The sequence below is a fragment of the Scyliorhinus torazame genome, chromosome 5 (genome assembly GCF_047496885.1).
Source record: "Scyliorhinus torazame isolate Kashiwa2021f chromosome 5, sScyTor2.1, whole genome shotgun sequence".
NCBI lineage: Eukaryota > Metazoa > Chordata > Chondrichthyes > Carcharhiniformes > Scyliorhinidae > Scyliorhinus > Scyliorhinus torazame.
The window spans coordinates 158,318,568-158,342,543 of NC_092711.1; the positions used below are offsets into that span (position 1 = coordinate 158,318,568).

The window sequence follows — 23,976 nt, forward strand, 5'->3', positions numbered from 1 at the left end:
CCTCTTGGAAAATACCTTCTGGAAATCTAGATAAACCACATCTCCAGGTTTCCCTTTATTGACATTCCTTGTTACTTCCTCAAAGAGCCTGGATAAATGAGTTCATCCCTGAATATAATTTTGAAACATTGTGTGTCAAAATAAAAATCTAATCTCCTCCACCCCCTGGCTCCTTTGCTAATTACCTCAGAGGGGCTCACTCTTTGTTAAAGAGACTGCCAACCCCACTCACCCACTTTCCCCAAAGTGAATGAATTTAATCAGAAAAAGACCCAAAAAAACAAATATTTTTAATGAAACAAGTTTATTAATGAAACAGAACATGGGTTTAAAAATAAATCAGAAAATGACTTGAGGATCAAAGACAACCAGAGTAAAAGAATAACCAGAATAAAAACATGTTCACAATGTTCGAGACCTAAATGTTTCTCTTCAGCTCCGTGTATCCTGCTCCCGTGACTCCCCACATTGGACATGGGCACTGAACCTGGGGGTCACGTCCCCATTAACCCGTTACCCCACCGCCGAACCCGGATTGGTTGGGGGTCCATTTTCCAGTCAGTTCTCCAGCACCTTCCTGTCTCTTTATTAATGTCACACCCGTGGCAATTTCCCAACTGGGGCACTGGCTCCGTTATTCCCAGCAAAATTCAGTCCTCAGCTCCATTGCCTGGCTGTCATTGACACGAGCAACAGAGAGACAGAAAGGTGCCCAAGGCCCAAATGGGAAGTCCAAACTTGTGGATTAGGATCTCCGTAAAGATCAGTAACTAATATGAGAAAATCAAATTCCCTGTCAACAAATTAAAGGATCACATGACAAAACTTCTTTATGACTTTTGCTGCAACAAACAAAATAGAAGCAACATTAACTAAACATCATTTTTGAAGGAAACCTACACATTAAAGTGTAAAATATAACTTTTCCCTTTTACACAATCTAAAATTCCACTCCACAATTATTCTCTATTCTCAAATATACATCAGATAATCCAAAGGGACCTGATAGTAAAAAGATCAAAGATTGTGGGAGAATCTAGAAATTGAAGTCACTTTAAAAGTAATAACTTGCACATTTAAGGCAGAGGAGAAATTTTTCTCTCTGAAGGGCGTGAGTCTTTGGAACTCTCTTCCTCAAAGGGCAGTGGAAGCAGAATCTTTGAATATTTTGAAGGCACAGCTGGAAAGATTCCTGATAAGCAAGGGGGTGTAAGGTTTTTGGGAGGTCAGTGGGAATGTCGAGTTGACGTTACAATCAGATCAGCTATGAACCTATTGAATGGTGGAGCAGCCTCGGGGGGGCTGGGTGGCCTACTCCTGCTCCTAATTTGTATGTTATCACATCCTTTATAATAGATTGTAGCATTTTCCCTCCTGATGTCAGGTTAATGGGTCTGTGGTTCCCCGTTTTCTCTCTCCCTCCTTAAATAGTGGGGTTACATTTACCACCTTCCAATCTGCAGGAACCATTCCAGAATCTATAGAATTTTGAAAGATGATCACCAATGTATCCACTATCTCTACAGCCGCCTCTTTCAACACTCTGGGATGTAGAGCAGCAGCTTTTGGGGATTTATTAACTTTCACTCCCATTATTTACTCCAGTACTACTTTTTCACTCACACTAATCTCTTGCAGTTCCTCGTGCTCACTAGTCCCTTGGTTCTCTCGTGTTTTTGGGACAATTTCTGTATCTTCCTCTGTGAAACAGACTCACATTGTTTAGTTTCTCTGCCAAGATGATCAGAGGATTGGATAGGGTGGACCTTTTTCCTCGGATGGTGATGTCTAGCACAAGGGGCCATAGCCTTAAATTGAGGGGAGATAGATATAGGACAGATGTCAGAGGTAGGTTCTTTACTCAGAGAGTAGTAAGGGTGTGGAATGCCCTGCCTGCAACAGTAGTGGACTCGCCAACACTAAGGGCATTCAAATGGTCTTTGGATAGACATATGGATGATAAGGGAATAGTGTAGATGGGCTTTAGAGTGGTTTCACAGGTCGGCGCAATATCGAGGGCCGAAAGGCCTGTACTGCGCTGTAATGTTCTATGTTATATTTCCTTATTCCCCATTATAAACTCTCCTGTCTCTGTCTGGAATGGACCCACATTGGTCTTTGCTAATCTTTTCCTTTTCACATTCCTGTAGGAGCTTTTCCCATCGGTTTTTATGTTTTTCACCAGTTTGCTCTCATATTCTATTTTCTCTTTATCAGTTTCTTGGTCCTTTGCTGAATTCTAAAACAAGTTCCCAATCCTCAGGCTTACTACTATTTTGGCCACTTTATGAGCCTCTTCCTTTGATCTAATGTAATCTTTAACTTTTCTTGTTAGCCACGGGTTGCATCACTTTTCCTGTTGGATTTTTGCTCCTTAAAGGAATCTATGTTTGTTGTTTGTGTGTGAAATAAGAGTCGCCAAAGTCCCAGAGGACCAGAGTCTGCTTTGCCCTCTGAGAGAGAGAGAGAGCTGACTGGTGGTGATTGAATCGGAGGGTCACCACACCTCAGGCGAGTGGCAATTTTGAAAAGGTGGGGCCTTCATGGATAACCTCAGTCAGTACGGGAGTTGAACCCCTGATGTTGGAGTCGCTGCGCATCACGAACCAGCCATCCAGCCAACTGAGCTAACGCTTCTTGTTGTGAACTCGCTGGTGCCTCCGCAGGCTGGATAACGTAGTGAATCCCTTTCCACATCGAGAACAGGTGAACGGCCTCTCCCCAGTGTGAACTCGCTGGTGTGTCTGCAGGCTGGATAATTCAGTGAATTTATTTCCACACTGAGGGCAGGTGTACGGCCTCTCCCCAGTGTGAACTCGCTGGTGTCTCTGCAGGTGGGATAACTGAGTGAATTCCTTCTGACATTGAGAGCAGATGAAAGGCTTCTCCCCAGTGTGAACTCGCTGGTGTCTCTGCAGGGTGGATAATTGATTGAATCCCTTCCCACATGAGCATGTGAAAGGCTTCTCCCCAGTGTGAACTTGGTGGTGTGTCTGCAGGGTGGATGAATCAATGAATCCCTTCCCACACTGAGAGCAGCTGAATGGCCTCTCCCCAATGTGAATGCGCTGGTGTGTCTGCAGGGCAGATGGATCACTGAATCCCTTCCCACACTGAGAGCAGGTGAACGGCTTCTCCCCAGTGTGAACTCGCTGGTGTCTCTGCAGGCTGGATAACTGAGTGAATTCCTTCTCACACTGAGAGCAGGTGAATGGCCTCTCCCCAGAGTGAACTTGATGGTGATCCTTCAGATAGGATAAATGATTGAATCCCTTCCCATACTGGGAGCAGCTAAATGGCCTCTCCCTTGTGTGAACCCGGTGGTGTGTCCGCAGGGTGGATGAATCACTGAATCTCTTCTCGCACTGAGAGCAGGTGAACGGCCTCTCCCCAGTGTGACTGCGTCGATGAATCTCCAACTCTGATGGGGTTCTGTATCCCTTCCCGCAGTCCCCACATATCCACGGTTTCTCCATGTTTTGTGTCTCCTCGAGTCTCTCCTGATCAGAAAATCAGTTGACGCCTCGTCCACACACAGAACACGTGTACGGTCTCTCCCCGCTGTGAATGGTGAGATGTTTTTTCAGGCTATGTACCTGGTTAAAGCTCTTTCCACAGTCAGTGCTCTGGAGCACTCTCACTCGGGTGTGTCTGTCTCGGTGCTTTTCCAGTCACACTGATGTTTAAAATCTTTTGATGCTGACAGATTGGGCAAACATTTTTTCTTCCCCTTTTAGATTCAAAGGCCAATGATATTCAGGCCACAAGGAATCTGGTGACTCTGTCAGATTGAGACATTACGTTTGAGATTTCTGTCTGTAATTCCTCCTCTTCTCATATCCTGTAAAAGGAGTTTACAAAAGACTGTCAGTCCAGGATAGAAATTCAGAACAGAGAATTCTCGTTTCTAGAGAACATTTTGTCCTCTCACATTTCCCAATACCTAGTCTCTAATACCTATTTCGCCATACCTAGTCTCCAGGGAGTGGACTCGGAGGGCGGAGTGCCAGAGCAGTAAGTACAAAACCCTGACCTCGTGAATTCGAGGCCTAGTCTCCAAGGAGAGGATTTGAAGAGGCCGAGCATCAGAGTTGTAAATATAAAGACCTTTCCTAGTTTCCAGAGTGTGGATGGAGAGGTCCAGATTTTCGGAGCCAAGTAAAATAGCTTTCCCTGGGGATTCGCGGTCTACTCGCCAAGGACAGGACTTGGAGGGCCGGAATATTAATTCCTTACCTCGGGGATCTGTGGGCCAGTCTCCAGGGAGCAGACACGGAGGGGTGGGGTATCAGAGTTGGGCGTATAAACACTCGGGGACTCCAGGGAACGGACTCGGAGAGCAGAGTATCGGAGATGTGAGTATAAAAACCTTACCTCAGGGACTTGCGGCCTAGTCTCCAGGGAACGGACTCGAAGGGGCAGAGTATTGCAGTGTTTTTCAAACTTTTTTGCTCGGGACCCATTTTTACCAACTGGCCATCCTTTGTGGCCCAGTTCGGCTGACCTTTGCTACGCATGCCGGCTGACCTTTGTGACCCTCGCCGGCTGACCTTCGCGACCCACCATTTTCACTGACCTTTAATGTGACAGGTGAGCCTGCTTGGTCCTCACGATCTCACTTTCTTTGTTATTCAATGTTACATTCCTGACAATGACTTCAGCTGATTTAAAATCTCACTGCAGCCGTTGAAAAAAAAGGTTTGTCCTCAAACTCGCCATGTTTCATCTTCAAATATCTTTGAAGTTTTGAGGGTTTTAAACTTTAATTTCCCAGTGCTTCCCTGCATATAACACACATGAACTTTGAATCCTGATTTGCAGAGGCACAATGAATAACGCACACCTCAAGTATTCTTCTATATGCTGCTTTGTTCCTGTTTTCAGCTTCTTCTTCATGGGTTGTTCACCAGAGGCTCTGGAGTTCACACCAGCACTGCTAGCAGCTGCAAAATGGAGGAATTGCTCTCACACCCAGGACACGGACGGCACCGGACAGGGCACGTGATCTGCTCTCTGCCGCTGCTTCCGGTGGAAGGACTCCGTCGTTTGCTGAAAAAGACAGGCCCTGGACAGCACGCTGACATCAGGAGAAGGAGATCCACCCCACTGGGCTCCGGACCAGCCCACTGCTTAATAATAATCTTTATTAGTGTCACAAGTAAGCTTACATTAACACTACAATGAAGTTACTGTGAAAATCCCCTACTCGCCACACTACAGTGCTTGCTCGGATACACTGAGGGAGAATTCAGAATGTCCTCATCACCTAACCAGCATGTCTTTCGGGACTTGTGGGAAGAAACTGGAGCATAGAATCACGACAGTACAGAAGGAGGCCATTCAGTCCATTGAGTCTGCATCGACCCTCTGAAAGAGCACCCTACCTAGACCCATGCCCCCATACTGGTTATCCAGTAACCCCACCAAACCCAGAGGAAACCCACGCAGACACGGGGAGAACCTGCAGACTCTGCACAGACAGTGACCCAAGGCGGGAATCGAATCTGGGATTCTGGTGCTGTGAAGCAACAGTGCTAACCACTGTGTTATCGTGATCTGGCACACATCTGTGGGATGACCGGCAATCTCAAAGGTCCGTTGCAGCCAGCATTTTTAAATGCCGGTCACAACAGTTGGGCGTTCCGCTCACAATCGGAAATGCCGGGACCGAATGCCGCGATCCTCCCGAAACCTGCCCACAACCTACCCGTGGGTTGCGACCCTGAGTTTGTAAACCCCTTCAGTATTGGAGCTGTAAGTACAAAACCTTACCTGGGGTATTGGAGGCCTAGTCTCCAGGGAGAGGACTCGGAGAAGCGGAGTACTGAAGCTGAATGTAAAAACCTTACCTCGGGGATTCGCAGCCTCGTCTCCAGGGAGCGGACTCGGAGGGAGGCGTATCGGAGATATGAGTATAAAAACCTTACCTCGGGGATTTGCGGCCCAGTCTCCAGGGCGCAGACTCGGAGGGGCAGAGTATCGGAACTGTGAGTATAAAAACCTTACCTCGTTGATTTACAGCCCAGTCTCCAGCGGGTGCCTGGTCTCCAGGGAGTGCACTTGGAGGGGCAGAGTTTCGGAGCTGTGAGTATAAATTTGTACTGGTTGGAGACTTTAAACCAAGGGGACATAGTCTAAAAATTAGAGCTAAACTGTTCAGGAGCGATGTTCGGAAGAACATCTTCACACAAAGGGTGGTAGAGGTTCAGAATTCTTTCACACAAACAGCAGTTGATGTTCGATCAGTTGTTAATTTGAAATGTGATTTATTGATTTTTGTTAAACAAAGATTTAATGGGACATGGGCCAACGGCAGGTATATGGAGTTAGGCACATTCTCCCCCAGTCTGCATGGGTCTAACCCCCTCAATCCGAAGATGTGCAGGATAAGTGAATTGGCCACACTAAATTGCCCCTTATCATAAAACAAAAATTGGGTACTCTGAATTTATAGAAAAAAAGAAAAAAAAGATACACGGAGTTAGGTCACAGATCAGTCATGGTCTCCTTGAATGATGGGATAGGCTCAAGGGACTGAATGGCCTACTCTGTTCCTATGTTCCTAAAAGCTGTAAATCTCCATCCCACGCACTCTCCCTCCAATCTCACTCTGCTGTATCTAATATTCACCCTCCCAATTCTCCTGAAGGTGCTGATTCAGGCTGATTGAAGATCCATGCTCACTGCTTCCTGTCCTGGGCACAGAGATCATAACAAACAGGAGCTGGGTTCTATGTTCTACCTCAGCGCCATTTTCCCACAGTATCCCCCATCTCCCTTGACATCTTCAAAATCTAGAAACCTGATAATCTCGGTCTTGAAAGTACTTGATGACTGAGGCTCCACAGTCTTTGGGATAGAGAATTCCAAAGCCTCACCACATCCTCGGGTGAAGAAATCCCTCCTCATCTCAGCTTTCTCTCCATTTTCCTGCCGGTTCCCCATAATCCAAGACTCCCTCGTCAATCAGAAATCTGTCCAACTCAGCCGTGAAGGGCAGCATGGTAGCACAGTGGTTAGCACTGCTGCCTCACAGCCCCAGGGTCCCGGTTCAATTCCGGCCTCGGGTGACTGGCTGTGTGGAGTTTGCACATTCTCCCCATGTCTGCGTGAGTTTCCTCCGGTTGCTCCAGTTTCCTCCCACAGTCCAAAAGATGTGCAGGTTAGGTGGATTGGCTATGCTAACTTGCCCCTTAGTGTCCGAAATGTTAGGTGGATTTACTGGATAACGGGGATGGGGTGGAGGCAGACTCGATGGGCCAAATGGCCTCCTTCTGCACTGTAAATTCTATGATTCTATGACTCCCAGACTCCACTGGTCCGTGTGAAAGAGAATTCCAGAGACTAACAACTGTCTGAGGGAATCGATAACTGGAAATACATTACATAGCTACAGCACAATTCGACAACTAGAAATAATAATAAATATACTTCATTACAGAACAATAAATAATATATCTAATATGTACCATATAACAACTAGACATATCTCTGTCCGATATTAATTTACTATCCCCTTAAATGTCTGCCATCTCCTGTGGAATGTGTCAAACTGAGGGAGCAAAGGATGTCAAAGTGTTAGAGAGAGAGACCTGGGCCAAGCTTTCCAGAGTCTGCACCCTCCCTGGATTCACTTCCTTTCCCTTCAGTTGCTGCAAGTGACCAATTGAAGGTGAGAATGAGAAAAGAAATGGAAAGGGGGAGAAAAGAAAGTGTTTTACTCACAGATGTTGGAGACAGGAGGAGGTTTCAGTCTGCATGAAGCTCAATCTTCATTCACACAAAGCCAGCGCTCTGATTGGCTGGAGCAACAGAGTCCTTCCCGTCCTGTACCTCTTCCCATTGGTCACCAAATCAACTGGAAGGTCAGGGGGTGGGCTCTCCTCCGCACATGCGCAGCTTCCCCTCTCCCTTGGACATGCGCAGTCCCGGGTCTGGGGGAAGGGGGAGATCACCGAGAGGCTTCTCGCTCTAACCAAAGCCATCAGCCAGTTACCTAAAAACCTTGTCTGGAGGAGGTTCTGTTGTCGGGTTTTTCTCCCTCAACCGACAGTAAATTAATATCAGAGAAATGTCCAGTGTTGTTAAATGGTGCAGATTAGATATATTATTGATGGTTATGTAATTAGGGCAACACGGTAGCATTGTGGATAGCACAATTGCGTCACAGCTCCAGGGTCCCAGGTTCGATTCCGGCTTGGGTCTCTGTCTGTGCGGAGTCTGCACATCCTCCCCGTGTGTGCGTGGGTTTCCTCCGGGTGCTCCGGTTTCCTCCCACAGCCCATAGATGTGCAGGTTAGGTGGATTGGCCATGCTAAATTGCCCTTAGTGTCCAAAATTGCCCTTAGTGTTGGGTGGGGTTACTGGGTTATGGGGATAGGGTGGAGGTGTTGACCTTGGGTAGGGTGCTCTTTCCAAGAGCTGGTGCAGACTCGATGGGCTGAATGGCCTCCTTCTGCACTGTAAATTCTATGAAACCTATAATGAAGTACATTTATTATAATTTATAGCTGTGTAATATTGTGCTGTAGCTACGTTATATTTTTCCAGTCATCTCCTCCCTCAGAGGGTTGTTAGTCTCTGGAATTCTCTTCCACAGGGACCAGTGGAGTCTGGGGGCCACTGAATATATTCACCGCTGAGTTGGACAGATTTCTGATTGAGAGGGAGTCGAGGGTTATGGGGAACAGGCAGGAAAATGGAGAGAAAGCTGAGATGAGGAGGGATTTCCTCACTCGAGGATGTGGTGAAACTTTGGAATTCTCTCCCCCCAAAGACCGTGGAGCCTCAGTCATCAAATAAAAATCCAGGATGGCACCGGAGCGAGGCAACGTCTTGCAAGCTGTGCCCAGCATACCCTCTAATTCTATCTTTTACTCTCGTTCTATGCTTCCAAAACTTAATTCTAACTGTTTTAAACTCTCTAACAATGTTCTAATTCAATTACTTACATCCCAGTTATGACTGTACCATTACATTCTGTAGTCTCTCTTTCCTTCCCTATGTACGGTTTGCGTTGTCTGTATAGCATGCAAGAAACAACACTTTTCACTGTATACTCATGTGACAACAATAAATCAAATCAAAGTATTTTCAAGACCGAGATTGATAGGTTTCTAGATATTGAAGATATCGAGGGATATGGAGGAAAGTGTGAGAAAATGGTGCTGAGGTAGATCGACTGATGATCCCACTGAATGATTGAGCAAACTCAATGGTCAAATGGTGCACTGCAGCTCCTGTTTGTTATGATCTTTGTCCAGAACTGGAAGCAGTGAGCATGGATCAGTCTATCAACTTTAATCAGCACCGGGAGAATTGCGAGAGTGAATATTAGATACAGCAGAGTGAGACAGGGGAGGGGGGGGGGGGGGTTGTGTGTGGGATGGAGATTTACAGCTTTTGGGGAACTAGAGAGGAAAGAATGTTCCAGTGAAAGGAGAATTGTCTGTTCTGAATTTCTATCCTGTACTGACAGTGATGACTTTTGTAAATTGTTTTTACAGGATATTAGAAGAGGAGGAATTACAGACAGAAATCTCAAACGTCACATCTCGATCTGAGTCTGGGGATTCATTGGGACCTGAATATCATTGACCTTTGAATCTAGAAGGAGAAATGTTTGCCCGTTCTATTTCAAAAGATTTTAAACATCAGACTGGAAAAGCACCGAGACACACACACCCGAGTGAGAGTGTTCCAGAGCACTGACTGTGGAAAGAACTTCAACCAGTTACGCAGCCTGAAAAAACATTGCATAATTCACAGCGGGGAGAGACTGTACACGTTCTCGCAGTGTCATCAAGGCTCAAACTGATTGTCCGACCTGTAGAGTCAAAAGGAGTCTCAAAACATGGAAAAACCGTGGAAATGTAGGGACTGTGGGAAGGGATTCAAAGCCCCATCTGAGCTGGAAGCTCATCGACGCATTCACACTGGGGAGAGGCCGTTCACCTGCTTTCAGTGTGGGAAGGGATTCACTCAGCTATCCCACCTGCCGTTACACCAGCGAATTCACACTGGGGAGAGACCATTCACCTGCTCTCAGTGTGGGAAGGGATTCTCTCAGTTATCCCAGCTGCTGAAACACCAGCGAGTTCACACTGGGGAGAGGCCATTCACCTGCTCTCAGTGTGGGAAGGGATTCTCTGATTCATACACCCTTCAAATACACCAGCGAATTCACACGGGGGAGAGACCATTCACCTGCTCACAGTGTGGGAAGGAATTCAGATATTCATCTAGCCTCCGGGAACATCAGCAAATTCACACTGGGGAGAAGCCATTGTAGAATTGGGCCCAGGGCTGAGGTACCTGTAATATATGTCTATATAAATATTAAACATATAATATTTGGAATATGTATTATTTTCTACATACCCATTAACAATATATAAACCTAAATTAAAATGTTGTGTAGCAGCCTGTTAAATTAAAATCCAGTAACCAAATTAAAAAAAAAAAATTTAGAGTACCTAATTCATTTTTTCCAAGGGGCACTTTAGCTTAGCCAATCAACCTCCCCTGCACATCTTTTCGTTGTGGGGCAAAACCCACACAAACACGGGGAGAATGTACAAACTCCACACGGACAGTGACCCAGAGCCAGGATCGAACCTGGGACCTCGGTGCCGTGAGGCAGCAGGGCTAACCCACTGCGCCATTGTGCTGCCCATCCAGTGACCAAATTGACAAATGGTCATGTTACAACAGGCCCAACTCTGACGTGAGGTAATGGTCACTTTGGGGATAAAAGTAGAGGTTCTCAAGTGCTGGCCAAGTACTGAAGACTCCCGAGGCCGAGTTCCAAGGAAATTACTGCCAAAGAAGGAGCCAGACTCCCGAGGCTGAATTCCACAAGAATTACTGTCAAAGAAGGAGCCAGAGAGGGTTACACTTCTACAGACTGATCACCCGCATGAAGTTGTAAAAGTCAATGTCTTAAAGTTGTTCAGAAAACTTTTCATTTAATAAACTTATTTTTAAATTTACTATCCAGAAGGTTCTGCCTTTGTCTTAATTGGTTAAAATCTTATCTGAACCAAAGTCAATTTATTCAATGGTAAGTTGGGGGTGGCTGAAATCAATTAAGTTCCAGATAACAAGTACGATATTACTTATTGATTTTATTGTTATTTTATCACTGCACACAGAAACAAATGATAAAATAGTTAGAATTGAGGGCAGCACAGTGGGTTAGCCCTGCTGCCTCACGGCGCCGAGGTCCCAGGTTCAAACTCGGCTCTGGGTCACTGTCCGTGTGGAGTTTGCACATTCTCCCCGTGTTTGTGTGGGTTTCGCCCCACAACCCAAAAAGATGTGCAGACTAGGTGGTATGGCCACGCTAAATTGCCCCTTAATTGGAAAAAATGAATTGGGCACTCTAAATTTTTTTTAAAATAGTTCGAATTGTCCACAGCAATCATCGACATTGTTGACAGAGATATAAAGTAAACAATATAACAAAGACACTTATAGTTTTGAGAATCAAGTTACACGTAGAGACAAGTGTTGACACAGCAGATAAACAAGAATTTGATGATGAAAATCGTTTATTGTCACAAGTAGGCTTCAAATGAAGTTACTGTGAAAAGCCCCTAGTCGCCACATTCCGGCGCCTGTTCGGGGAGGTTTGTACGGGAATTGAACCATGCTGCTGGCTTGTCTTGGTCTGCTTTCAAAGCCAGCGACTTAGCCCTGTGCTAAACCAGCCCCTACCAGATGATAACTGGTCCGTATAAATGTTGCTTCCTTACATAGAGCACCAGTGAAAAATGACCACAGAAATATATGGGAAACCACGGTTTAAAAAAAAAGGCAAAGATAATCTATATAATGAGTGGGGTTGGGTTGGGGGCGGGAGTGCTCTCTGTCGTTCATGTGAACAATATTCCTGTTACTGGGAGCCACCTTTGAAATAATTTTTTGCCCTATAAGCAGGATGCATGTGGGACTTTTTCCATCTCAAATCGCTCTCTGACTTTGGATAATCACGTTTCATAGTTTGGGCAGATGGGTTTCAGCTAATTGAAGGTGACACCTTAGTGACAGCTATCAGCAAAATTTGTTTAAAAATTGTATTGCTTCTTTACATCCCTTCTGGAATTGTCCCTCACAGAGCAGCTGGAGGGGGGTCTGTGGGATGTCCATGTGCAACACCTCAGCCAATGTTTCGAATATCATATCCCAATACTCCCTCCACTTTGACCACGACCAGCATATATGTAAATAATGACCAATTGATTCCCCACAGTCTTTCCAGTAACTACTTGCAGAGGAGGAACCAATTCTTACAGTAATATGTGGTGTTCTGAAGTAGCTCGGAATGAGCTTCCATTTATATTCCCTCAGTATATTTGGGTAGATGACGAGATCGGTCTCAGGACAAGTTTTATTCCATTCTTCCATTGGTATCTCCTGTTGCAGTTCAACCTCCCATTTCCTTTTAATGTGTAAGGAATTTCCGGACACCATGGAGAGCAACGTCTGATATGTACAGGATATTACGTTTCCCCCAGTGACACCTCGCTGAATGTTGACAAAGTATAACTCTATTGGAAATGGGACTTATTACTTTGTTTAAGACTTCGGATGCAAACAAGCAGCTGTAAAATCTTATGAGCGGCCAACGCTCATTACGCCTCACGAGATCTCGCTAGGCATTCCAATCTGGATCCCGTCCTCAATGGGCGGGATCCAGATTAACATATTCAATTGAGTAGTTAGTCTCACTTGAATATGCCTGTGCCGGAGTTACCCAATGCGTGGGATCGAAAGCCGCAGGGTGGTACCCTGGTGCTCCCGATGCCACCCACGCACCGTGGCACTGCCAGCCTAGCTTTGCCACCTGGCCACTCTGGATGGGGTGCAGGGGGCTGGAGGACCCCTTAATTGGTAAGTTGTGACATTGGGGGGAGGGGGATGTCCAGAGGCCATGGTGGGGGGGGTTCAGAGATCAGGGTGCCATTTAAAAATGTTTAGCTCGATAGAGCAGGAAATTATTCTAAATGAGGGCTCGGTGAGGCATTCCTTGCCGAGGCCCAAAAAAGAAGCAGTTTTGTTCAATAGCAGAGTTGTTCTTGGTGCTGCAAGCCCTGGAAACCATCTTTTTTTAAAAAAAATATTTTATTGAGGCATTTATAATTTTAACATTTTAAACAGCAGAGAGACACTGGAAACACCTGCTAAACGTGTCCAAAATGGGAGTCTGTTTCTTCTCCATGAAATTGCGCCCTTCATGTTTGCAAAGAAAATGTCTGATCTGTAGGTATGCTAAAAGCGTCAGTATTTGGCAGGGCAAATTCCCCTCTGATCTGCTCAAATGATTTTGATCTGCTGAAATATCTGGTGAAGGAAGGTGAGACCATATTCAGACCATTTCTTAAAAAGTTCTTATCGTGCATGGAGAGTATTAAATATTTTATAGACCCAATAGTGGTCAGAGCCGAGATTGAACCAGGTAAATGGAATGATTTCTGAATTTCTTTCCAAATATTGTTAGTCAATCTGGCATTCACTCATTCTGCAATCCTTTATGCTGTTACCCAGAAATGGCAGTGCTGTTAATGGAAGTTGGGACACAGGTTTCTCCAGGTTCAGCCACCGTGTGTCTCCTCTGTCTGTTAACCAAGCTGTCACAGATTATAGTTGAGCTGCTCAAAAACCGGATTTAAAATTGGGAAGTGCGGAACCTCCTTCCAACTTGGTGAGCGGTAATGTTTGAAAATCGCACTCTGGTCATTTTCTCACCGCGTGAAACGGGAGATCAGACGATGCAGCAAATTGAATGTAGATTCTGGAATCTGAACAGTGAACATCTGGAACAGGGACAACAATCTGGGGAGGTCATTCATCCGAATAACTTCAATCCGCCCTTACAGAAAGAGGGGTCGGCTCAGCCACCCATCCAGATCACTCTTCATAATGTTAATGATGCAAATGTAATTTGCTCCATATTCTATTGATTGATGGTGGGCCAAGAATACTGAGATGGGTTCGATCCCGACCCTGGGTCACTGTCCATGTGGAGTTTGCACATTCTCCCCGTGTCTGCTTGGGGCTCGCTCCCATAAAGATGTGCAGGTAGGTGAATTGGCCAAGCTAAATTGGCCGTTAATCAGGAAAAAAATAATTTGGTGCTCTATATTTTAAAAAAATTAATGCTAAGATATTTAGTGGCCTGACTGAGTAATTTAAAGGCACTTTGTAACATCCAAGTTAAAGAGTCTGCAACTTAAACAGTTTCATTTCATTCCCACTGATATCTGAGACATTCCCACTGATATCTGAGACATTCCCACTGATATCTGAGACAATCTCACCACTGCTTTAACACCGCCCTCCCTCATCATGTCTCTGAAGCAGACCCTCTACATCACAAACCTCGGGCAGCTAAGTAGGGAATCGCATGGTCGGCAGTGTGCCACCCGATACGGGATATGTCTCTCTCCATCCGCTCATCCGCCGAGAGGCTTGCGGTGATGCCCAGTCCCTCTGCAGCCTCCCATGCCGATGTAAAGGTCTTGCTTCCATCCTCAAGATGGACTCTCAGCATCGGCGGGTAAGGTGTTTGGAATCTTCTGTCCTCCTTCAGCTGCTTCTTCATATCCGCATATCTGTGTCTTTTCCGCTGCTAATCCGGTGAGTAGTCCTGATCCAACCTGACTCGCCTTCCTTTCAATTGGAGGTTTTTCTAGCCCCCCTCCCCCCCACCCCCAAGCCTGGGTGAGAACAAACTGTTTCATCTGGAGCTGAGAAATTTCACCACAAATGATCTTGGGGTGAATTAGCATGACGACTTTTGTTGCAGTGATCTGTGAGCCCACTCTAGTTGTAGTGGGAAATCGACCGGGAGTTTAAGCAGGACCTTGAGAAAGCTTTCGACCCAGTGGATAATGTCCCACCTACTGAGTTTCTGGCAACCCATAAATTTGCAGGTTGTTCCGTCTCCTGAAATATTTGAGGTTCTGACATCTGTCCTCGAACTGCCTGTCTCTCCGGAGTAAATAGGAAAGGAACCTGAATCTGTGAATGTTCCTATCATTAACCGTACTAATTCTGTTCTCAGGCTGCACTACCCTCTTTCCCAAACTGCTGACAGCTTGTTCCAGTTCTGAGACTGAATTTTTCATTGTTCCAAGGGCGTCATTAATGTCTTTTCTGAATTTTCTCAGCTCAGTCAGGATAGTCTAAGCTCAGACTTCTCCAGACCTGAATGAGGTGTTGGGACGGGCCCGTTGCTGCCATGTGGAGAGGGGCTGAGGCTTCTTACTTCATTATTTCTGTCTTCCTTAAGCAGTTTCCATTCATCTCTCTTCCATCTTGAACTTTGTCTCATTTTGTGTCTATATCTACACTCGATAAGTATTTATGGGTGCGTTAATTAGTGGATGGAGGTGGATACTTGTTGGGGGTGAATGGAACAGCATTCAACAGGCAGCCATTGGGTTCTCTAGCTCCCTCTGGTCTGTAATCACTTGTGAACTCGCTGGTGTTTCAGCAGATGGGATGACTGAGTGAATCCCTTGTCACACTCAGAGCAGATAAACGGCTTCTCACCGGTGTGAACTCGCTGGTGTCTCTGCAGGTTGCATAACTGACTGAATCCCTTCCCACACTCAGAGCAGATGAATGGCCTCTCCGCAGTGTGTACTCGCTGGTGCTTCCGCAAGTGAGATGAATTAATGAATGCTTTCCCACACTCAGTGCAGGTGAACAGTCTCTCCCCAGTGTGAATCCGTCGGTGTATCAGTAAATTGGATGAATGACTGAATCCCTTCCCACACTCAGGACAGGTGAACGGCCTCTCCCCAGTGTGAACTCGTCGGTGTGTCAGCAAGCCAGATGAATTAATGAATCCCTTACCACACTCAGGACAGGTGAATGGCCTCTCCCCAGTGTGAACGTGTTGGTGTGTCAGTAAGTTGGATGAATGACTGAATGCCTTCCCACACTCAGAGCAGGTGAACGGCCTTCTCCTCGTGTGAAGTTGCAAGTGCTTCAGGAAGCTGGATGAATTAGTGAAACCCTTCCAACATTCAGAGCAGGTGAACGGTCTCTCCCCAGTGTGACTGCGTTGATGAATTTCCAGCACAGAGGGGGATCTGAATCTTTTCCCACAGTCACCACATTTCCATGGCTTCTCCATGGTGTGGGTCCGATTGTGTCTCTCCAGGTTGGACAATCAAATGAAGCCTCATGCACACACAGAAAACATGTACTCTCCCTGCTGTGATTGGGTTGCTGTTTTTTCTGGCGGTGTAACTGGTAAAATCTCGTTCTACGGACAGTGCATTGGGACACAGTCACTTTGGGTGTGTGCGGCTTTGTGCTTTTCCAGTTATACTGATGTTTAAAATATTTTGAAACGCTTAGAATGCACAAACATTTCTCTTTCTAGATTCAAAGGCCGATGATATTCAGGTCCTGATGCAACGATGACTCTGGCAGATCTTGACTCAACATCCAATCTAATGTCCTGTAACAGATTACAAAAGTCATCACTGTCAGTTGTGGATAGAAATTCAAACACACAATTCTAGCTTGTAATAATAATAATCTTTATTGTCACAAGTAGGCATACATTAACACTGCAATGAACTTGATGTGAAAAGCCCCTAGTCACCACATTCCGGCGCTTGGTCGGGTACACGGAGGGAGAATTCAGAATGTCCAAATTACCTAACAGCACGTCTTTCGGGAGTTGTGGGAGAAAACCAGAGCACCCGGACAAAACCCGCGCAGACATAGGGAGAATGTGCAGACTGCAGACAGTGACTCATGCTGGGAATCGAACCTGGGACCCTGATGCTGTGAAGCAACAGTGCAAACACTATGGAATATTCTTACCTCTCTTATTCCCCAAAGTCTGTAAATCTCCATCCCACACACTCTCCCTCCATTCTCACTCTGCTGTATCTAATCTTCACCCTCTCAATTCTACTGAAGGTGCTGATTCAGGCTGATTGACAGATCCATGCTCACTGCTTCCTGTCATGGAGACAGTGACCTGAAAATCTTCATGCAGGCGGCCAGACAGATATATGTCAATATTACGAGGCACAAAATGTGTTTAATATGCAGACTGTATTCACTTCCTTTCCATTCAGTTGCTCCAAGTCGCCAATGTCCCCCCAGAATGAGAAAAGAAATGGAAAGGGAGAATCATTGATTTCCTCGCACAGAGGAAGAAGCTCAGTGTCCAGCTTCCGGGATGTGACGTCACAATATAGCCCTGCCAAAAGCAGCCAATAGGAATCATACCGCTCCAGATGACGTCATCAGGTTCCAGCGCGCAGTCGCGGGACCCCCGGCAACAACCCATTGTTCTCCCTCCGTTTGCCCCTCCTCGAGACAAGGTTTCCAGGCAACCGTCTGACGGCACCGGCTGGAGCGAGCAGCCGCTCCATGATCTCCTCTTCCCCCGTCCGGGACTGCGCATGTCCAAGGAAGAGGGGAAGATGAGGTGGGGTGCTGGGTGGAAATGTCATGCTGACGCGTTGACCAATGGAACGCCTGGGCGACCGGAAGGACTCTGGTGCCTCAGCCAATCTTAGCGGGCTTTGTGTGAGTGAAAATTGAGCTCACACAGACTGAAACCTCCTCTTGTCTCCAACATTTGTGAGTAAAACACTTTCTTTTCTGCCCCTTTCCATTTCTTTTCTCATTGTGACCTTCAATTGGTCACTTGCAGCAACTGAAGGGAAAGGAGGTGAATAATGAATACATTTTATTACAGAGCCAATAATAATATCTAATCTATACCAGATAATAACACGAGATTTCTCTGTCTGATATCACTTTACTGTCCCCTTAAATGTCAGCCATCTCCTGGGGAAACCAGCCCTTTCATTGTGAACATTCGGAAATAGACCATCTTTTTAGCCAGATAAATAAATGTGTCAAGCTGAGGGAGCAAAGGATGTCAAGGTCTATAAGCGACGGAGAGAGAGAGACCTGGGCCAACCTTTCCAGAGTCAGCACCTGCCCTGGATTCACTTCCCTTCCCTTCAGTTGCTGCAAGTTGCCAATTAAAGGTCAGAATGAGCAAATAAATAGAAAGGGGGAGAAAAGAAAGTGTTTTACTCCCAGATTTTGGAGACAGGAGGAAGTTTCTGTCTGTGTGAAGCTCACCTGTTATTCATACAGATTCCCGCTCTGATTGGCTGGAGTACGGGTCCTTCCGGTCTTCCAATTCTTTCCATTGGACAACGCCTCAGTAGGACGGTCAGGTTGTTGGCTTTTTCCTGCACAGGCGCAGCTGCCGCTCTCCCTTGGACATGCGCAGTCCCGTGCCGCTCGTGCGGCGGATGGAGCGTTTCCCCAGAGCGGGGGGCTGTGGGAACCGCAGATGCCATTACTCGGAGCCCAGTCTCCAAACTCCTGGGACTGGAATGATGGGGTTGGGGGGCAATGACCTCACAAAGTACATGTGGGTAGTCACCGGATTTGACTGTGACGCTCTCCTTAACAAAACAGTTTGTTAACTTCAGGTGTGAAGATTTTAGACACCCGGGTGACATATTGGGGAGGGCAATAGGTGAGAGTGAAACTGAACCTGAGAGTCAGCACCTTCAGGGGAGGAGAATTGCTGGATATTGGCATGAATTAGTGTACATTGGTTGGGGCTGGTTTAGCACACTGGGCTAAATAGCTGGCTATTAAAGCAGGCAAAGGCAGACCAGCAGCACGGTTCAATTCCCGTACCAGCCTCCCCGAACAGGCGCCGGAATGTGGCAATAACCTCTATTTGTGACAAAAAGCGATTTTCATTTCATTTCATTGAGAGTGTGTTGGGGACAGAGATTTATTGTTTGAGGGAGATGAATGTTTTATGACAGCTTGAATTGACAGTTTTAGGTTTCTACACCTTACTTGGTGATTTAATGGCGTGCATATTGTAATTGATAATATGGAAAGATGTGTCATTTGAAACATGGAAGTCTGGCAATATCTGGTTTGAGAGAAACATGAAATGAAAAAATGAAAATCGCTTATTGTCACAAGTAGGGTTCAATGAAGTTACTGTGAAAAGCCCCTAGTCGCCACATTCCGGCGCCTGTTCGGGGAGGCTGGTACGGGAATTGAACCGTGCTGCTGGCCTGCCTTGGTCTGCTTTAAAAGCCAGCTATTAGCCCAGTGTGCTAAACCAGCTAAACATGAGAGAATGGAGGGAAATATCCCACAAAGGGTTCACAGCAGCTGCAAAGAGCAGGATTATAAAATGTAGATTCTCCCAAGCAGGCTTAGCAAACACACAGGATTTTTGTATGAAGCTAAAAACAATGGCTCATACCTTCATTGAAGGTAACTATCTTAGTAAGCATCTGGAAAAGCATGGATGAGAGTTTCAGTTGAGCTAGGTGATAAATGTAAACCTTTCAAGTTATAACCAAGTGGATTTTTAGCATACAGCTAAAAGCAATGTTTCACACCTTCATTGAAATTAACTATCTTAGTAAGCAGCTAGAAAGGAAAGGATGAGATTCAGTTGAATTTGGTGACAATTCTAGGTGTGAAATTCTGCTAACACCAGGTAAATTAAAAGAAAACTGGAGACTATCAGTCTATGAGAAACATAATTTAGAGCCAAAATCAAAGTCAAAATTATGAGCTGAGGACACAATTGGAAAATAAAACTAATGAAATGACAGGAACCAAACCAAATTCACACCCCTATTGAAACCAAAGCATTTTTGAATATCACAAAGGACAATGTAATCAGATCTGAGGGCTGAGGCCATGCCCAAAATGAATACTTAGTCATGTTAGAAAAATTCAGATTAAAGGTACCTTTTACAATCCAAGGAAAATAAGAATTACTTTACAATGAAGTCTTAAAAACTTAAATAACTGTTAGAAAAATATATAAACCCGAAGAAAGGGTACAGTCAGCAGAGCCAGCTCTCACAGCTCGGTACATGGGAAAGATAGGACGTAGCAACCAAGCTCACCAGCGAATACATCTAAAGAAGACCAGATTTTAAAAAGAAGACTGATTGACAAGTTGGGCCTGAAGGTCCCTTCAACCAACCAGAAGGATCCAGAAGCAAGATCTTTTTACTTTTCTGTAAAGACAGTGATTGCATCTTTTAAAAAGAAAAAATAAATAAATAAATAAAATAACTTAAAAGTTTTAACCTGAAACAGTGGTTATTAGCCTACTTTACTTACTTAGCAATGCAGGACCCAGGATATCAATGCTACTAAGGGGTAAGTAGGTAAAATTCTTTGTTGAAGGTATGGGTTATACCGGGGGATAACTTGAAAATATAGTTTGACCTGAATAGAATATAGAACATTACAGTGCAGTATAGGCCCTTCGGTCCTCGATGTTGCGCCGACCTGTGAAACCACTCTAAAGCCCATCTACACTATTCCCTTATCGTCCATATGTCTATCCAATGACTATTTCAATGCCCTTAGTGTTGGCGAGTCCACTACTGTTGCAGGCAGGGCATTCCACGCCCTTACTACTCTCTGAGTAAAGAACCTACCTCTGACATCTGTCCTATATCTATCTCCGCTCAATTTAAAGCTATGTCCCCTCGTGCTGGACATCACCATCCGAGGAAAAAGGCTCTCACTGTCCACCCTATCCAATCCTCTGATCATCTTGTATGCCTCAATTAAGTCACCTCCTAACCTTCTTCTCTCTAACGAAAACAGCCTCAAGTCCCTCAGCCTTTCCTCATAAGATCTTCCCTCCATACCAGGCAACATTCTGGTAAATCTCCTCTGCACCCTTTCCAATGCTTCCACATCCTTCCTCTAATGCGGCGACCAGAATTGCACGCAATACTCCAAATGCGGCTGCACCAGAGTTTTGTACAGCTGCAACATGACCTCATGGCTCCGAAACTGAATCCCTCTACCAATAAAAGCTAACACACCGTACGCCTTCTTAACAACTGTCTCAACCTGGGTGGCAACTTTCAGGGATCTATGTACATGGACACCGAGATCTCTCTGCTCAAGCCTGCATCGGAGTCAGGGAGTGAGTCAGGAGATACTTCGAGTGGATAGGAGATATGCGGAGGCCCCGGACGCTGGACTCCTGAGGGACCGTCGGAAATTCAAGGCAGAGTTGGTGAGTTGTTGACCACAGGGAGGGCGGTGGAGCAGTTGAGGGCAAGGGGGTCTCCGAATATGGGGAAAAGGCGAGCAGGATGTTGGTCCACCAGCTTAGGAAGAGAGAAGTGGCCAGGGAGATTGGGGGAGTAAGGAATAGAGAGGGCGACATGGTGTTGGACCCAGGGGGGGTGAACAACGTTTTTAAAGAATTTTATAGTAAATGATATGAGTCGGAACCCCCGCCTGGTATAGAAGGGATGAGGCGATTCCTAGATCAGTTGGGTTCCCGAGGGTGGAGGAGGACCTGGTGGAGGGGCTGGGGGCCCCGTTTGAGGCAGAGGAAATTGTTAAAGGACAGGAGGGTATGCAGTCAGGCAAGGCTCTGGGGCCGGACGGTTACCCGGTAGAATTCTATAAGAAGTTCTCAGAGGTGTTGTGCCCACTGCTGATGAGAACCTTTAATGAGGCTAAAGAGAGGGGAATCCTCCCCCCAACAATGTCACAGGCCTCGATTTCACTCATCCTTAAACGAGAAAAGGACCCAGAGCAATGTGGGTCATATAGGCCGACCTCGCTTTTGAACGTAGATGCCAAGCTGCTGGCTAAGATTTTGGCCACTAGGATAGAGGACTGTGTCCCGGGGGTGATAGGGGGGACCAAAACGGATTTGTTAAGGGTAGACAGCTCAATGCTAACGTTCGGAGACTTTTGAATGTAATTATGTTGCCCTCAGAAGGAGAGGAGGCAGAGGTGGTGGTTGCGATGGACGCGGAGAAGGCTTTTGATCGGGTAGAGCGTGAGTATCTTTGGGAGACGCTGGGAAGGTTTGGGGAGGGCTTCGTCGACTGGGTGCGATTGCTGTACCAGGCGCAGGTAGCGAGTGTGTGCACGAACCGGCTGAGGTCGGGGTACTTTAAGCTACACCGAGCGACGAGGCAGGGGTGCCCCCTCTCCCCGTTCGCCCTGGCTATAGAGCCGTCGGCCATGGCGCTCAGAGCATCAAGGAAGTGGCAAGTGGCAGGGGCTGTTTCGGGGGGTGGGGGGGGGGGGGGGTGGAGAGGTTTCGCTGTACATGGACGATCTGCTCTTGTACATCTCGGACCCGGTGGAGGGGATGGAGGAGGTTGTGCAGATCTTGGGGGAATTTGGCAGTTTCTCGGGGTACAAATTAAATATGGGAAAAAGTGAATTGTTCGTGATCCAGGCAAGGGGGCAGGAGAGGAGACTGAAGGGGCTGCCACTCAGGATGGTAGAGAGGAGCTTTCGCTACCTGGGAACACAGGTGGCTCGGAAATGGGAGGCATTACACAGGCTCAAGCTAACCCGGCTGGTGGAGCAAATGGAGGGGGACTTTAAAAGATGGGATATGCTCCCGCTATTGCTGGCGGGGAGGATGCAGACCGTAAAAATGACGGTGCTCCCCAGATTTTTGTTTGTCTGCCAGTGCCTCCCCGTCTTCATCCCTAAGGCCTTTTTCAAGCGGGTAAACAAGATTATTTTGGGCTTTGTATGGGCGAATAAAACCCCGCGGGTGAAGAAAATGTTGTTGGAGCGCAGTTGGGGGGAGGGTGGGTTGGCGCTGCCGAACCTCTGCAACTACTACTGGGTGGCGAATATAGCGATGATTAGGAAGTGGGTAATGGGGGAGGGGTCGGCATGGGAGCGGATGGAGGCGGCGTCATGCAAAGGCACCAGTTTGGGAGCACTGGTAACGGCACCTCTGCCGTTCTCGCCGGCCCGGTACTCCATTAGCCCGGTGGTGGTGGCGGCATTGAGGATCTGGGGGCAATGGAGGAGGTAGAAGAAGGTGGCGTGTGCGTCAGTAGGACCCCAATTTGCAACAACCACAGGTTCGCGCTGGGAAGGATTAATGGCGGGTTCCGAAGTTGGCAGACAGTATGAATTAGGAGGATGGGAGATCTATTCATAGAAAGGAGTTTTCCCAGTCTGAAGGTGCTGGAGGACAAGTTCAAGCTGCCGCCGGGGAATGGTTTCAGATATTTACAAGTCCGGGACTTTCTGAGGAAACAGGTGTTGGCTTTCCCGCTGATCCCACTACGGGGGATACAGGACAGAGTAGTGTTCGGTACCTGGGTGAGGGAGGGGCAAGTGTCGGATACCTATCAGGAGTTGTTGGAGGCAGAGGAGACCCCAGTGGAGGAACTGAAGGGCAAGTGGGAGGAGGAGCTAGGTGGGGAGTTAGAGGCGGGTCTGTGGGCGGACGCCCTAAGCAGGGTTAATTCCTCCTCATCATGTGCCAGGCTCAGTCTAATATAGTTTAAGGTGGTACACCGGGCACACATGACGGCGGCGAGGATGAGCAAGTTTTTCGGAGTAGAAGATAGATGTGCGGGAAGCCCAGCAAACCATGTCCACATGTTTTGGGCGTGGGTGCAGAGTCCAGAGATAGCGATCTTTGGAGTATCAGAAGACCCGGGAGTTCAGGGAGTGAAATAGGCCAATATTTTGGCCTTTGCCTCCCTGGTAGCCCGGAGACGGATCCTCTTACTGTGGAGGGACTCGAAGCCCCCGAGTGTGAAGACTTGGGTCAGTGACATGGCTGGGTTTCTCTCATGGCTGGAGAAAATAAAGTTTGCCTTGAGGGGGTCAATGCTGGGGTTCTCTCACACACAGCAATGTGATAAAGGGCAGATGATCTGTTTTTAGTGATATTGACCAGGACACTGGGGATAACTCCCCTGCTTTTCTTCAAAATAGTGGCTGTGCGAACTTTTACACCCACCTGAGGGGGGCAGACAGGGCCTCAGTTTAACATCTTATTTGAAAGAAGGCTGTTCTGACAGTGCAGCACTCCTCAGTGCTGGGACCAGGAATGTTGGATGTGATTTTTGTCTTCAGGTTCCTGGTGTGGGATTTGAACCCACAACCTTCTGACCCAGAGGT

General features: G+C 46.7%; 1 protein-coding gene and 2 long non-coding RNA genes across 3 annotated transcripts; 1 reads left to right on the forward strand and 2 right to left on the reverse strand.

The window, feature by feature from the left end:
- Positions 1-1,377: 1,377 nt before the first annotated feature.
- LOC140420291 (uncharacterized) lies at positions 1,378-3,723 on the reverse strand. Its single transcript, XM_072504324.1, has one exon. The coding sequence runs from the start codon at positions 3,474-3,476 to the stop codon at positions 2,628-2,630; it is 849 nt and encodes a 282-aa protein (XP_072360425.1). The 5' UTR covers positions 3,477-3,723; the 3' UTR covers positions 1,378-2,627.
- Positions 3,724-7,935: 4,212 nt separating this feature from the next.
- Positions 7,936-10,992, forward strand: LOC140420309 (uncharacterized). The gene is made up of 2 exons (XR_011946288.1): positions 7,936-8,052; positions 9,507-10,992. It is a non-coding gene; the product is annotated as an uncharacterized lncRNA (long non-coding RNA).
- Positions 10,993-13,106: 2,114 nt separating this feature from the next.
- Positions 13,107-17,083, reverse strand: LOC140420308 (uncharacterized). Its single transcript, XR_011946287.1, has 2 exons — positions 16,849-17,083; positions 13,107-16,477 (listed from the first exon to the last, which is right to left on the reverse strand). It is a non-coding gene; the product is annotated as an uncharacterized lncRNA (long non-coding RNA).
- Between the last annotated feature and the right edge of the window lie 6,893 nt (positions 17,084-23,976).